Source organism: Elaeis guineensis, chromosome 14 (genome assembly GCF_000442705.2).
Source record: "Elaeis guineensis isolate ETL-2024a chromosome 14, EG11, whole genome shotgun sequence".
Taxonomy (NCBI): Eukaryota; Viridiplantae; Streptophyta; class Magnoliopsida; order Arecales; family Arecaceae; genus Elaeis; species Elaeis guineensis.
The window spans coordinates 45767188-45783524 of record NC_026006.2 but is presented as its reverse complement, the minus strand read 5'-3'; the positions used below and the strand labels follow the sequence as shown (position 1 = coordinate 45783524).

Here is a 16337-nt window from a genome sequence, read left to right as displayed (position 1 = left end):
TGTAGATCTACAGGCTTTTTCTAGCAAGGATTCAAAACAGCAGAGGATTGACACTATGGTGAAAAAGGATAAGAAGAAGGATATGTGGCGAGCTATTGGATCATAGTTTTATTTCAGCCATATTCCAATAAATACAGGAAGCAATCCTTACTATCGATCTGTCATTTCAGCCATAGAGACTGCCGGCCAGAGTATAGATCCATCAGGACCTAAGGACATCTATGGTCAACTTCTTGATAGTAACAAGGAGGATCTGCAGAGATGGATTGCTTCTTATAAGAATAAATGACCTACATACGGACTGACAGTGATGTGTAATGGTTGGACCGATTCTACTAGATAGGGAATCATTAATTTTTTGACATACTGTGATGGAAAAATATTTTTTCACAAATCAATTGATGCTTCAGATAAGATGCACGATGCCACATATATCCTTGGTCTGATAGAAAAGGTGATTGATTCAGTGGATGAGCAGTATGTCGTGCAGGTCATCACAGATAATGGATCACAATATAAAACTGCCGAAGAGTTGCTGATGGAGCAGCGACCGCAGATATATTGAACTCCATATGCTACACATTGCATTGATCTTATATTGATGAATATTGAGAAGATTTGTAGGGTGTAGCAGGTAGCGGAGATTGCCCAGACTATTACTAGATTCATCTATAATTACACGTGGGTCCTTTCATTGATGCAGATGTATACTGGAGGAGAGATCTTAAGATCGAGTATTACACGATTTGCTACCAACTACATAGCACTTGATAGTCTTCTTCAGAAGAAAATAGTCTTACATCAGATGTTTGTCAGTGCCGAGTGGCAGAAGAGCAGATATGCGAGAGCCGGCACTGATGGAAGTCATGTGGAGAATTTGGTGACGAGTCAGTCATTCTGACAGTGGGCTAAGAAGATAGTGAAAGCTATTAAGCCATTTATGATGTGCTTCGCACCGTGGATAATAAAAGATACCTCCAGATGGGCTTTTTATATTACATGATGGAGAGGACAAAAAAATAGATCAGTGAGAATGATCCGAAGCATGCTCAAGAATTCATTAGCATCATTGAGTACCGTTGGGACTATCAGATGGATAGAGATTTGTATTAACCGATAAGCACGGATTCAAGAATATTTTAAAATATTTTTTTATACTTGTAAAAATATACTTAATCAATTATGAAATTTATCTATAGCTTATTATTTGAATTCGAGATTCCAGTATATCATTTCTGAGATAGATATGGATAACGAACTTCTTGCTGCTCTTCGTAGTGTGATATATAAGATGGTGTCTGATCCAAAAATCGCATCGTTGTGTCTGCAAAAGGTATGCTAGTTTAAAACAGATGTGATTATTCAACTGAATTCGATCTGTACTCAACGATATATTTATAAATTTAATAAATATATTTTTTACAGACGAAACAGTTTAGAGAGGAATCAGACAGCTTTGGAGTTCCATCAGCTGTCGTAAGCAAAAAGCAAATAAATCTAGATAAATTACATATCAATAATGAGCAGCATAGATTGACATCAAATGCCTAATAATATCATAAAATTTGATATGTAATTTTGCTTTTGCAGCTGAATAGTGGATTTATTTTGGAATGTCCACGAAACATTTGAGAGGTGTAGCTATCCGCATTCTTTCTCAGACGATCTCTACTAGTGGCTGTGAGCGCAATTGATCGATTTTCGTTCTTGTCCACAGCAAACAGAGAAATCGTTTGACACAAAAATGCCTCAATGATCTTGTATATGTTCACTATAATATGAGGTTGAGGTTAAAATATATTTAGGAGAAAGTACAATTGAAGTACACTGATCCGACACTAGATGATTATGCTGATGAGGATGACGATCCGATCATTGGATGGCTTGCAGGTCAGTAGCAGGAGCCAGAGCTTGATGAGTCGAGATCCCCTCCATGACCAGCTAGTGTGATAGCTAAGGAGATCAGGGTGGATCCAGGATATTAGGCAGAAAAAAATATTCCACATAAGATTTTAGTTGATCAACCACAACCTGAGGGGACATAGGAGACTCATTCATCATATGACTCGATTTTCGATACATCCTCACAGAAGTTTGAGCGACAAATGTTGAGACGAGGTCTGCAGTCAGAAACAAAACATCCACCCTCCCAATCACGGGAAACTCAATCATAGAGGGGCACAAGAGGAAAAAAAAAGACAGTTGCACGTGCACCACTCTTGAGAGTACAAGAGCTATCTGGCTCAGATTCGAAGATCAGGGAGAGTGATGATGATACTAGTAGTAGTAGTCATGAATCTGATGATTAGGGAAAAACTGGAGGACAGAAGATCACTGCTTATGAGACACAGCTGCAGGGTGATATTCGATTCACTGATGAGTCTCAGTTTACACATGCCACACAAGATAGAGACCATGGTAGATGACTCGGTAGAGACCGTGGAGAGTTGATTTTATATAGACGACGGATTCCTAGAGGTCGTCCAGTACACGATGCAGCTACAGATGATCTTGCACGTGGAGTAGGATCCATGGATGTATCTGGATCATCCTCGCATTATGGATCTATTACCCGCAGCCACCTTATGATCCATATGGATATGGTGCATCAGAGGGATCGTCTTCTAGTGGTTACTATCCCATGCAGTCTGAAGCATCTTACAGATTAGATTTTGCTACCGACATATTTCGATGGACTCCACAGTAATATCATCATTCGAGGATACTTTTCAGAGTTAGAGTTTGAGTAAGAGATCTGAGATATCTTACAATCCAGAGATGATGCCTTATGGGATGAATATTCAGGAGTACAGTACGTTTTGGTTAGAGGGATGGACTGATATTCCTCCAGACTATGTCAATGATCCAGATATCTACGAGCATCACAGATACTCGACGAGATATTAAATGTAGAGCAGATATTGAGGTTAGTATATTATTTTTTGTGTTTTGTACTTTAAAAGTTTAGATACATTTTAATGCATATTTATATATTTTCTTTTTAATTTTAGGATGATAAAGTTGTAATGTAATGTAAATAAATATATATTTAAAATTTTGGATCAAGAATCCCTGTACCGCTATCAAACTCAAAAATTGAACCCAAATATGTCAATCATATGCAATATAATATAATTTTGAGGTTATAATTATGAACTAATAACTTGAAATCGAAAAAAAATTGTATCGATACCGAACCAGTATGTCGAAGCGTACCGTGTGTCGGTACGATACGGTACCGATATCGTACCGTATCGACTCGATACTGGTACGCACACTAGTACCGGTATAGCGGATCTTGTTACAGACACAAACAAATGTTGTCTTATGACCTAACAAAATATGCTTGCATTATCAACATTTGATTTTTTATATCAACGTGCTTTTAGAGACTAGTCCATTATTCAGGATCTTCACGTGAGAGCCTCAGAACAACACTAGCAGAGACTAGCAAAGCATCTTCTAACAATAAAACTGTCCCTATATAACAATTAACTACTATTGTAGCATCTGTAGCATTCAACAACCTGAGTGTCTCTAGCTATTGAAAAGCTCTTTGGCTTTTGGCAAAACTTATGGTGCTTGGTTAAATTTTTGGATGAGGTTTCAAGGATGAAGTTTTGACTACGATAAGTTATACTTTTTGAGAGAAACGAAACCTTCCTTTGTCAGTTTTAGGTGCCCCAAACCACCATTTTTTTTATTTTCCTTATTCTACTGCAATTCTACCTAAAACTCCATCATTTACATACACGCACTAACATACTATCTTATTATCCTTCTCCCATTTTTCACTTTAGTTTTCCCTTTTTTTCTTCTTTTGCAACATCACTCTTCATCTCTTTGACCAGTTGAATATATTACATTAAGATTTGCATGATTTTCTATAGTTTAGACCAGGTCAATTTGGGTTTGCATGTCTCCATTCCATTTTCTGATGTCTACTCCCAAAATCCAACAGCCAGTTATTGAACCTTTTCAATATTATAAGTATTTTAATGTTCATTTCTCTATATCCTATACTATATTTTTAGCCAATCTCCCCTCTTTATTTTATTTAAAGATTCCTGGCATTTGGATTGGTGCTTCTTAATCCTTTCCAGTTTTGACTCCTTACTTTGTTGATTCATTGTGGCGACATTCATCTTTTGAAGGTCAATGGGCCACTTGATAAGCCTATCATTAGTCTTTGGTTAACATTTCTATTGCATTTTATAGTTGGATAAGTGTGTTCACATGGATGAAATTGGTCCACATTTGTTAGAGATTGGAATGACGGGATGGTTGTGCATGAGTGGAAATTTGCCTATTGTTTCTCAACTGTTCTTTGTCATCTATTTCCCAAAACTTTGCAAGCTCCTCTTTATCACCTTCTCTTTATGAAGGATACATTGGACTACTTTAAGGGTTGAATTTAAATAAATAGTGTAACTTCAGATACTATTCAATGCTAGGTTATTTCTTGAGATCTTTCTTTCAATTCTGTTTCAAATTCTTTCATCAGAATGCTTTTTACTCTCACCTTTCCTATAGAACACTGTCAGTAACAAAACCAAGATCTATTGTACCGATACTGGTGCCCGTATCGACACTGGACCGATATGGTACAGTACCGGTACCATACTGACACACGGTATGCTTCGACGTATCGGTTCAATATCGGTATAAATTTTTTTTGTTTTGTTTCATTTTTTTTGAATCTCCAAGTTATTAATTCATAATTATAACCCCAAAATTATATTATATTGCATATTATTGACATATTTTGATTAATTTTTGAATTTGGTAGCGGTATAGGGAATCTTGATCCAAAATTTCAAATATATATTTATTTACATTATATTACGATTCTAACATCCTAAAATTAAAAAAAATATATATAAATATGCATTAAAATGTATCTAAACTTTTAAAGTACAAAACACAAAAAATGATATACTAACCTCAAGATCTGCTTTGCATTTAATATCTTGTCAAGTGTCTGTAATGCTCTTAGATATCTAGATCATTGGCATAGTCTGGAGGAACATCAGTCTATCCCTCTAACCAAAAAGTACTGTACTTCTGAATATTCATCCCATAAGGCATCCTCTCTAGATTGTAAAATATCTCAGATCTCTTACTCAAACTCTGGCTCTGAGAAGTATCCTCGGAATAATGGTATGATTGTGAAGGAGCCCATCCAAATATATCGGTAGCAAAATCTGATCCGTAAGATGTTCCAGATTGCATAGGATAATAACCACTAGAAAACGATGCCTCGGATGCACCATATCCATATAGATCATAAGGTGGCTGCGGGTAATAGGATCCATCATACGAGGATGATCCAGATACATCTATGGATCCTACTCCACGTGCAAGATCATTTGTAATTGCATCATGTGCTGGACGACCTCTAGGAATCCGTCGTCTATATGAAATTGACTCCCCACGGTCTATACCGACTCGTCCACCATGATCCCTATCTTGTGTGGCATATGTAAACTGAGACTCATCGGTAAATCGAATATCACCCTGCGGCTATGTCTTATAAGCAGTGGTCTCCTGTCCTCCAATTCTTTCCTGATCATCAGATCCATGACTACTACTACTAGTATCATCATCACTCTCCTTGATCTCCGAATCTGAGCCAGATAGCTCATGTACTCTTGAGAGTGGTGCACGTGCAACTGTCTTTTCTTTTTCCTCCTTGTACCCGTTTGTGATTGGGATGATGGATGTCTTGTTGCTGACTGTCGACATCGTTTAAATATTTATCGCTCAAACCTCTGCGAGGATGTATCGAACATCGAGTCATGTGATGAATGAGTCCCTTGTATCCCCTCAGGCTGTGGTTGATCAGCTGGAACCATATGTGGAATATTTTTTTCTACCCATTGCCCTGGATCTACCCTGATTTCTCTAGCTACCACACTGACTGATCGTAGAGGAGACCCCGGCTCATCAAGCTCTGTCTCCTGCTGCTGACCTGCAAGCCATCCGATGATCGGATCGTTGGCCTCGTCAACATAATCATCTAGTATCGAATTAGTGTACTTTAGTTATACTTCCTCTTAAATACATTTTAGCCTTAACCTCAGATTATAGTGAACATATACAAAATCATTGAGGTACTTTTGTGTCAGACGATTTTTTTGTTTGCTGTGGATAAGGATGAAAGTCGATCAATTGCGCTCACAGCCACTAACAGAGACCGTCTGAGAAAGAATACGAACAGCCACACCTCTCAAATGTTTTGCAGATATTCCAAAATGAATCCACCATTCAGCTGTAAAAGCAAAATTACATATCAAATTTTATGATATTATTAGGCATTTGATGTCAATCTATGCTGCTCATTATTGATATATAATTTATTTGGATTTATTTGCTTTTTGCTTACGACAGCTGATGGGACTCCAAAGCAATTTGATCCTTCTAAACTGTTTCATCTATAAAAAAATATATTTATTAAATTTATAAATATATCATTGAGTACAGATTGAATTTAGTTGAATAATCATATCTGTTTTAAACTAGCATACCTCTTGCAGATACAATGATGCGATTTCTGGATTGAACATCATCTTATATATCACATTACGAAGAGCAGCAAGAAATTCGTTATCCATATCTATCTCAGAAATTGTATACTAGAATCTCGAATTCAAATAATAAACTGCACATAAATTTCATAATTGATTAAGTATATTTTTACAAGTATAAGAAAAAAATATTTTAAAATATTTTTGAATCCGTGCTTACCGATTAGATGCAAATCTCTACCCATCTGATAGTCCCAACGGCGCTCAATGATGTTAATGAATTCTTGAGTATGCTTCGGATCATTCTCACTGATCTGTTGCTTTGTCCTCTCTATCATGTAATATAAGAAGCCCATCTGGGGGTATCTTTCACTATCCATAATGCGAAGCACCTCATATAATGACTTAATAGTCTTCACTACCTTCTCAGCCCGCTGCCAGAATGATTGACTCGCCATCAAGTTCTCTACATAACTTCCATCAACATCGGCCCTCGTATATCTACTCTCCTGTCACTCGACACTGACAAACATCTGACGTAAGGCTGCTTTCTTCTGAAGAAGACTATCAAATGCTATCTAGTTAGTAGCAAATCGTATGATACCCAGTCTTAAGATCTCTCATCCAGTATACGTTCACATCAATGAAAAGATCCATATGTGATTGTAGATGAATCTAGTAATAGCCTGGACAATCTTCGCTACCTGCTGCACCCTACGAATCTTCTCAATATCCATCAATATAAGATCAATGCAATGTGCAGCATATGGGATCCAATATATCTGCGGTCGCTGCTCCATCAACAACTCTCCGACAGCCTTATATTGTGGCCTATTATCTGTGATGACTTGCACGACATACTGCTGACTCACAGAATCAATCACTTCATCATACCAAAGATATATGAGGCATCGTGCATTTTATTTGAAGCATCAATTGATTTGTGAAAAAATATTTTTTCATCACAGTATGTCAAAAAATTAATGATGCTCCATCTAGTAGGACCGGTCCAACCATCATCACTGTCAGTCTGTATGTAGGCTATTTATTCTTGTAAGAAGCAATCCATCTCTGCAGATCCTCCTTGTTACTGTTAAGAAGTTGATCATAGATGTCCTTAGGTCCTGACAGATCTACACCCTGACCGACAGCTTCTATAGCTGAAATGATAGATCGATAGTAAGAATTACCTGCTGCATGTGCTAGAATATGACTGAAATAAAATCATAATCCAATAGCTCGTCACATATCCTTCTTCTTATACTTTTTCACCATAGTGTCAATTTTCTGCTGCTTTGAATCTTTGCTGGAAAAAGCATGTAGATCAAAATCATGGATGGTGGCTCCTGCTGGAATATCTTTGGAGGACCTACTCCATGTGCAAGATCGTCTGCAGCTGTATCGTGTGCTGGATGACCTCTAGGAGCTCGTCGTCTATATGAAATTGGCTCCCCATAGTCTCTACCAACTCGTCCACCATGATCCTTATCTTGTGTGGCATATGTAAATTGAAACTGGTGAATCGAATATCACCCTGCGACTGTGTCTCATAAGCAATGATCTTCTGTCCTCCAGTTCCTCCCTGATCATCAGATCCATGACTATTACTACTAGTATCATTATCACTCTTCTTGATCTCCGAATCTGAGTCAGATAGCTCCTGTACTCTCGAGAGTGATGCACATGCAACTATCTTTTCTTTTCCCTCCATATGCCCCTCTGTGACTAAGTTTTTTGTGATTGGGAGGATGGATGTCTTGTTACTGACTGCTGACCTTGTCTAAATATTTTTCGCTCAAACCTCTGCGAGGATATATTAGACATCGAGTCATGTGATGAATGAGTCCTCTGTGTCCTCTCAAACTGTGGTTAATCAGCTGGAACGTTATGTGGAATATTTTTTTCTGCCCATTGCCTTGGATCCATCCTGATCTCCCTAGCTACCACATTGGCTGGTCGTGAAGGGGACCCCAGCTATCAAGCTTTGGCTCCTGCTGCTGACCTACAAGCTATCCGAGGATCGGATCATCATCCTCGTCAACATAATCATCTAATGTCGGATCAGTGTACTTCAGTTGTACTTCTTTCTGAATGTATTTTAGCCTCAATCTCAAATTATAGTGAACATATACAAGATCATTGAGGTATTTTTGTGTCAGATGATTTCTCTGTTTACTGTGGATAAGGACGAAAGTCGACCAATTACACTCACAGCCACTAGCAGAGATCGTCTAGGAAAGAATGCGGAAAGCCACATCTCTCAAATATTCTGTGGACATTCCAAAATGAATCCATCGTTCAACTGCAAAAGTAAAATTACATATCAAATTTCATGATATTATTAAGCATTTGATGTTAATCTATGCTGCTCATTATTGATATATAATTTATCTGGATTCATCTGCTTTTTACTTACGACAGCTGATGGGACTCCAAAACTGTCTAATCTATCTTTAAACTGTTTTGTCTGTAAAAAAAATATATTTATTAAATTTATAAATATATCGTTGAGTACAGATCGAATTCATTTGAATAATCACATCTATTTTAAACTAGTATACCTCTTGCAGACACAAAGATGCGATTTTTGGATCGGACATCATCTTATATATCACATTATGAAGAGCAGCAAGAAGCTCATTATCCATATCTATCCTAGGAATGGTATACTGAAATCTCGGATTCAAATAATAAGTTGTAGATAAATTCTATAATTGATTAAGTATACTTTTACAAGTATAAGAAAAAAATATTTTAAAGTATTCTTGAATCCGTACTTACCAGCTAGATGCAAATTTTTACCCATCTGATACTCCCAACGACGTTCAATGATGTTAATGTATTTTTGAGCATGCTTCAGATCTTTCTCACTTATCTGTTTCTTTACCCTCTCCATCATATAATATAAAAAGTTAATCTGGGGGTATCTTTCACTATCCACAGTGCGAAGCACCTCGTATAATGGCTTAATAACCTTCACTATCTTCTCAGCCCACTGTCAGAATGACTGACTCATCACTAAGTTCTCCACATGACTTCCATCAGTGCTAGCCCTCGCATATCTGCTCTCCTGCCACTCAGCACTGACAAACATCTGAGGTAAGACTACTTTCTTCTGAAGAAGACTATCAAGTACTATGTAGTTGGTAGCAAATCGTGTGATATCCGATCTTAAGATCTCCCTCCCAGTATACATTTGCATCAAAGAAAGGATCCATATGTGATTGTAGATGAATCTAGTAATAGTCTGGGCAATTTCTACTATCTGCTGCACCCTACGAATCTTCCTAATATCCATTAATATAAGATCAATGCAATGTGCAGCACATGAGGTCCAGTATATCTATGGTCGTTGCTCCATTAGTAACTCTCCGGCAACCTTATATTATAGTCCATTATCTATAATGACTTGCACAACATACTTCTCACCCACTGAATCAATCACCTCCTCCATCAGACCAAGAATATATGCGGTATCATACATCTTATCTGAAGCATCAATTGATTTGTGAAAAAATATTTTTCCATCACAGTATGTCAAAAAATTAATGATGCTCCGTCTAGTAGGATCGGTCCAACCATCACACATCACTATCAATCCGTATGTCGGCCATTTATTCTTATAAGAAGTAATCCATCTCTGTAGATCCTTCCTGTTATTGTCAAGAAGCTGACTATAAATGTCCTTAGATCTTGACGGATCTACACCCTGACCGACAGCCTCTATGACTGAAATGATAGATCAATAGTAAGGATTACTTACTGTATTTGCTGGAATATGACTGAAATAAAACTATGATCCAATAGCTCGCCACATATCTTTCTTCTTATCCTTTTCTCACCATAGTGTCAATCCTCTGCTGCCTTAAATCTTTACTGAAAAAAGCATGTGGATCCAAATCATTGACGATGGCTCATATTGGAATATTTCTGGAGGATCTCCTCCTACTGTCAAAAGCTTCCAACAAAGATGACATGCTGTGTCTACTTCCTCTACCACCGGACTCTCTGACTGAGGTAGTCCTCCTGAACTCAAATTCTCCCCCAACGGTCGCTAATCCAGATCCCGATTTGTAGCATGATGATCCAAATCGCTCTCTATACCGACCATCTCCTTCTGCCGGTACTGATTATCCAAGCTCGTCTGAATGGCATCCTTAATCTGTGCCTCCTCATCATCTGGAGCAGAAGCCTCCTCTGACTCTCTAGAGTGATAAAAAGATGGCTCTACAGCTCAACAGTCCACTTCCGTCCTCTTCTGCTTTGTCCTTTTCTTCACTGCTTTCGAATCAATGAAGTATTTCTTCATCAACTGTCAGATCTTCTGTGGATATTTCCGACACATGGACATATCAGGATAACCACCAGCCAGGTGCTGCTTCAACTTAGTCACCTCTCTTCTCTTGAACTCTGTGTTGCAACAGTTGTATTTTCAATGATGCTGAGCCGAGAGCATCTCGTCATGATCCCAATCAATGTCATGCTCTGAATGTTTCTTCTTACTCATTTTTGCAAGTATAACAAAACACGATAGTTTAATAATTATTAAAAAAATACTATATATAAATTCAAAAAAATTTTAATAATAATTTTAAAACTCATAAATTCAAAAAATATGTTATATACTTCAAATAATATTTTTAAATTAACTAAAATATAATACTAATTTTATATATTTTTTATTTGATAATTTTTTATTATTTAAATAATTATAAAAATATTTTTTTAATTTCAAAAATTTTAAAAAAAATTTGAGGTTAGATTCAAGTAGCTTGAATCATTCTAAACATGATTCTAAAACTCTGATTTTATATTTTTAAAATTTATTTTTTTAATAATTTTTTTATGAATAAATATATATATTTAAAAAATATATAATTAATGATCCCAACTAATGTCACGCTCTGAATCTTTCTTCTTACTCATATCTGCAAGTATAATAAAACATGACAGTTTAATACTTATTAAAAAATATTATATATAAATTCAAAAAAATTTCAATAATAATTTTAAAACTCATAAATTCAAAAAAATGTTATATGCTTCAAATAATATTTTTGAATTAACTAAAATATAATACTAATTTTACATATTTTTTATTTGATAATATTTTTTATTATTTAAATAATTATAAAAATATTTTTTAATTTAAAAAAATTTTAAAAAAATTCAAGGTTAGATTCAAGTAGCTTGAATCATTCTAAACATAATTCTGAAACTCTAATTTTATATTTTTGAAATTTATTTTTTAATAATTTTTTTTGAATAAATATATATATTTAAAAAATATATAATTAATGAAAATCAACGATTTTAGTATCATCATGTAGATTTTCTAAAGATCTATCACATATGATCAAATCATACCAAAATCACAAAATTTTGAAATGATTTCCTCTTATTTTCTTACTTCTTCGTTTTTATCCTTTTTTTAGCTACAAAAACATAAAAAATAAAATATTTACTAAAATAATAATATATTACCTTACTTTCGGTCCAAAATCAGCATCTCTTCAAATTAGTGCTGCAAGTTGATCAAATTTTCTCCTTTTTCGAATTTTTTCCGTGTGTCATCAAACGCCTGAGAGCTCGAGAGTTTTCTGAGAGAGCTCTCAGATTTCTCTGAGAGAAAGCATCTAGGCTGCCACTAAATGACAGCCCAGACCCTTCTACATCCCCCACACACCCCCCCAACATGGCATTGTCGGTATGGTTCGGTTCAATGCTGAATCGAACTGAACCGAGCCATACCGCCCGATTTCGGGCATACCGCCCGATTTCGGGCGGTATGGCTCCGAACCATACCGAACCACCCGGTTTGGTACAATTCAGATATTTTTTCTGAAAAAAATGGCCGAACCAGATCGATTGGCTACTGGTCCAATTCGGTATGTCTCGTATCGGACGGTTCGGCCTGGTACAGCATTCTCTGAACAAAACACTTTTTACAATTCCATTTGATGTATCTACACTTGATATCACTTTCATTTTTGCAATTACTGATGCTAAGGACCTGGGGTCATCGCTATGAGTCCACCAACACCCTTGCTCAGCCAGATTTTCTCTATGCTAATTTACAACAACCATGACCACCGTTACCTTACTATTCTTCTAAGTACAACTAAGTAACCTGAGATATTTTGATGTCAGTTCCCACATCCACATTACTCTAATGCCCTTCTCCATGATAAGTATGCACCTTTGACTTCCATTTAAGTTTTTTACTCATGATCACCGTCCAATTCATGCCTATGAGGATCCATTTTGGCATGTGTTTAGTCCTAAATTGGTTCAGGTTTGGGAGGTCTTGGATGCATAAGCAGCACCAAGAACCCAATTAATAACCTTCTGGTTAAGCCCATTTTGGGTCAGGACATTGGTCATTACAATGACTCTGTGCGTCCTGCTCCGACCTCTCAATTTGATGCTAGTGGCTGCTTCTTTTGTATGCTCTGTTCCTGATTTAGGTAAGTTTCCTTTAGATGTCATTATTCATAGCAAGCTTTCATTAACCCTTAATCTGTTAAGTCTATTGAATCGTCTTCTTTTGTCTAAAGATTTTTCAAATTTGATTTCTATTAGGTAGTCAGCAGATGTCATTGCATCTTCCCTTTGATGTCACTTTCTTTTTCATGTAAGATACCTAGAATTTGAACTTCTATAAACCTTCTTTCTCCTGTTCCACAATGCCTAATGAAACAATGTTCTAAGCAAAAGTATATGTAATTATGTATATATTTTTTCTAAAGCTACTCTCTTATCTCAGCCTCTAATCTCAATTACTTTGTAAAGCAATGCATGCCCTCTATGCTCTTGTTGGTCCCACTCCTCACCAAGAGGATTTTCTCACAAACAAATTCTTCCACCAACACCTGCTAATTCTCACTGGTGGATTTCCGTGTGCACTTGCCTTTCTGCTACATCCTCCCTATGAGAATAGAAAGCCGGCTAAGCATTAGGATTGTATTAAATAAGGTATACAGAGAGTGTTTTGCATTAAATAAGGTTTAAACTTTCATAGGAGAAAAAAATTAATAACTGTTGCTTTTGTAAAGTTAAGCTCAAGATAGATCAGAGAATATGCATGAGTTTTGAACTTGGATTTGGATATCAGTTTTATTTGACATTTGGCAAAAGTGATCAAATATCTTCTTCTTTCCCATTTTAAAAAAAAAAAAGATCATGTATCTTCTGAAAAATCGCATCAAAGCTCTACTCTGTCAATCTTCCTGTAATGTATGTCATGACAGTTTAGTTTGTTCAGAAACTTTGCCATCTAGTTTCTGAATTCTTAATGATTCAAACCAACACAACATCTCTAACTAATTACAAAGAATAAACAAAATCAATATACTTTCAGTAAGGACTTGTAAGCAGATCTATTTCAAGTTTAATCCAAACAAAAATCTAATAAACAGCAGTAGCATCAGGTTCAATAAATGAAGAAAATCAGAGGTAACAGTGTGCTTCAGGAAGATCTTTAAGATAAATAATTAACCATTGCAGTCAGAGAAATGTTTACATATTAATTAAGAATTCTTCATCTTGTGAATACATTCTGATAGCCCTCAAAAATTATATAAGCATTTATGCAGTATGGAACATACAGTAACATTGGCATACGATTCTGTTGTAGAAGTTCCCACATTGACAATGTTGACAATAGGTGACAGACTGGCATAAACCTGCAAGATTGAATATGCAAAAACAAAACTATTGCAGCATCAACATGAAATGCAGCATCAAGAAAATAAAAAGTTGTGTACATTCAGTGGCTATCCAAAATGAACATGGAAGGATTAAGATCTATAAGAGAGAATATCCAGGAAGAAACAACAGAAGCACCCATTACTTACAGGTATATTCCTCAGAAAATAATTTTACTGCATCCTAACATGTCTCTCAAGTTAGGCATCCAAATCAAAGAAGGTATTTGGCATACCTCAGGCCCAGGATACCTTTATCAGGCAGCGGGCTGTAGACTCGAGGTTAGCAACTTGAACTTTATATTTGAGGATAATGCCAAAAAGGTGGATTGTAGAGATTATAGACCCTCTACATAGTGGGTCGCCTTACCATTATCCACTACCCCAATTTCTTATAATGGAAAATTGTTGCATCCTACTCAAGGTGATCAACAGTCTTGACCAGCACAGAAGATGATTTCTCTCCTCCAAGAACAGAGAACTTCACCTTCTTCCTGGAAGGTTGTTTATTTCCTAAGGAGTGCAAGGGGCTTGGGGTGACCATGCTGCAGGATTAGAAATGGGATTTTGTTCTCTTTTTCTTTTTATTGCCAAAGCAGTGGCTAAGGTGGTTCTCACCCTACTGGACTCTGGGTTTCCATTCTGACACATAAATATGAATTTAATGGGAACCAAAAGTCACAAAAGCATCATTCTCTGATGTTCAGTGATCTGAAAAGCCATTTGCAATGGAGATATTCTGATAAAAGTCTAATTTCAACTTTCAATGGTGCATAGGCAATGACCATCTAATTTGGTGTTACTCAACCCTTGGATCTCATCCGTGTCACTTGTGAGGAACACCCTTGAATACAACACTTTTGGCCTCCATCCTGATCTGTGGGTCGCTAACTGACACGACCCTAGTTCTGTATCACAAGTATTTTAAGCAGGAAAGCAGGGAAATAAAAAACAAAAGTGGAAAAGAATTGATATTCAATCTCTTCAAGGGATCGGGACCTCCAAGAGAATTTAGGCCAGCTTCATTTTACTGATTACTTGTACCTGTGGCCTCTAGGGCACTACACATTTAAATGCTTTATCATTACTTGTCCTATAAGAATTAGAAAGATTGAAACAAACAACATAAGGTAGCCAATCCCACATGAATTTGGAGCTCCCAACCTAAAGCTACCTAAGTAGCATGTGAAAATAGAAGATCTATCATTCCTTCCACCTTCAAAATGGACTTGTTCTTGAGGCATCAAACATCTTTATCATCGAAAAACTCTCCTTTGACAGTTTTGTGGCTACAATTATCGCTGTCATAGCAAAAGGATAATGGGCATTTTTCTTCACGATAAATCTTACAATGATCCCCACTTACAAACCCACCAACAAAGTCCTTGAAGTTTCTTAAACCTAAGGAAGTTCATCATCCATCTCCTCATACTCGGGAGTAAAGCTAGACTCACTGGGCCTTCAATCAACCCCCTTTTTTGTCAGAGAACCATCATGAGATTCACACCTTTTGGCTGTGATATCATTCCTAAACAATCACCAACTTTGCATTGGATTACACACCTGCAGTGCCTGCACATGTGAAATTGTCTTATTGATCTATATGATACTATAGCTTTGGTTTCCTTCTTAACAAGGTGTTCATTTAACAATACTGATCACTACTGAAGCTGGTTAACGTTGATCCTTTCAAAGTTGCTCAGGGGTTTGAACAGTTGTGGCTTGAAAGGTCAACAAAAGAACCTCAAATTGATCGTGCTTTTGACTAAACTTTGCCTTGATCATCTTGTCGTTTCTAGCATCAAGTTGTAATTCTGAATTATGCATAGTTTATAAAAGCCATGGTGTTGGGCTCGAGATGTGCATAGGATCACCATTATCAATACCAGGTTTTAAATATTGGCAGGACAGGACTGGCCTGCTGTATCATTCATTTCTGTGAGAAAATGGGAACTAGGGCAGGAGCGAGACTCTAAAATCTATCCATGTGAGGGAAGAAGAAGAAACCAAAGAGAAGGAAAAAGAAAGAAGAAGAAAAAGAAAGAAATGAAGGAAGACAGGAAAGAAAGAAAAAAAATGGAACAAACAAATAAAGAAAGAAAGA

The 16337-nt window shown here is 36.5% G+C and overlaps 1 protein-coding gene and 2 pseudogenes across 4 annotated transcripts in view; all 3 read right to left on the bottom strand.

Moving 5' to 3' along the window:
* The window catches only part of LOC105057855 (LEC14B protein), a 47558-nt gene that overhangs the window by 22536 nt on the left and 8685 nt on the right, over window positions 1-16337 (bottom strand). For 3 of the 4 annotated variants that reach the window (XM_010940560.4, XM_019854956.3, XM_010940561.4), the window contains exon 4: window positions 14135-14212. In XM_010940560.4, the coding sequence (XP_010938862.1) occupies window positions 14135-14212 (78 nt within the window). Of the gene's footprint in view, window positions 1-14134; window positions 14241-16337 lie in introns of all 4 variants that reach the window. The other variant, XM_073248374.1, reaches the window with a different exon arrangement.
* On the bottom strand, window positions 4963-5745 carry LOC140853757 (uncharacterized; annotated as a pseudogene).
* On the bottom strand, window positions 9105-10688 carry LOC140853824 (uncharacterized; annotated as a pseudogene).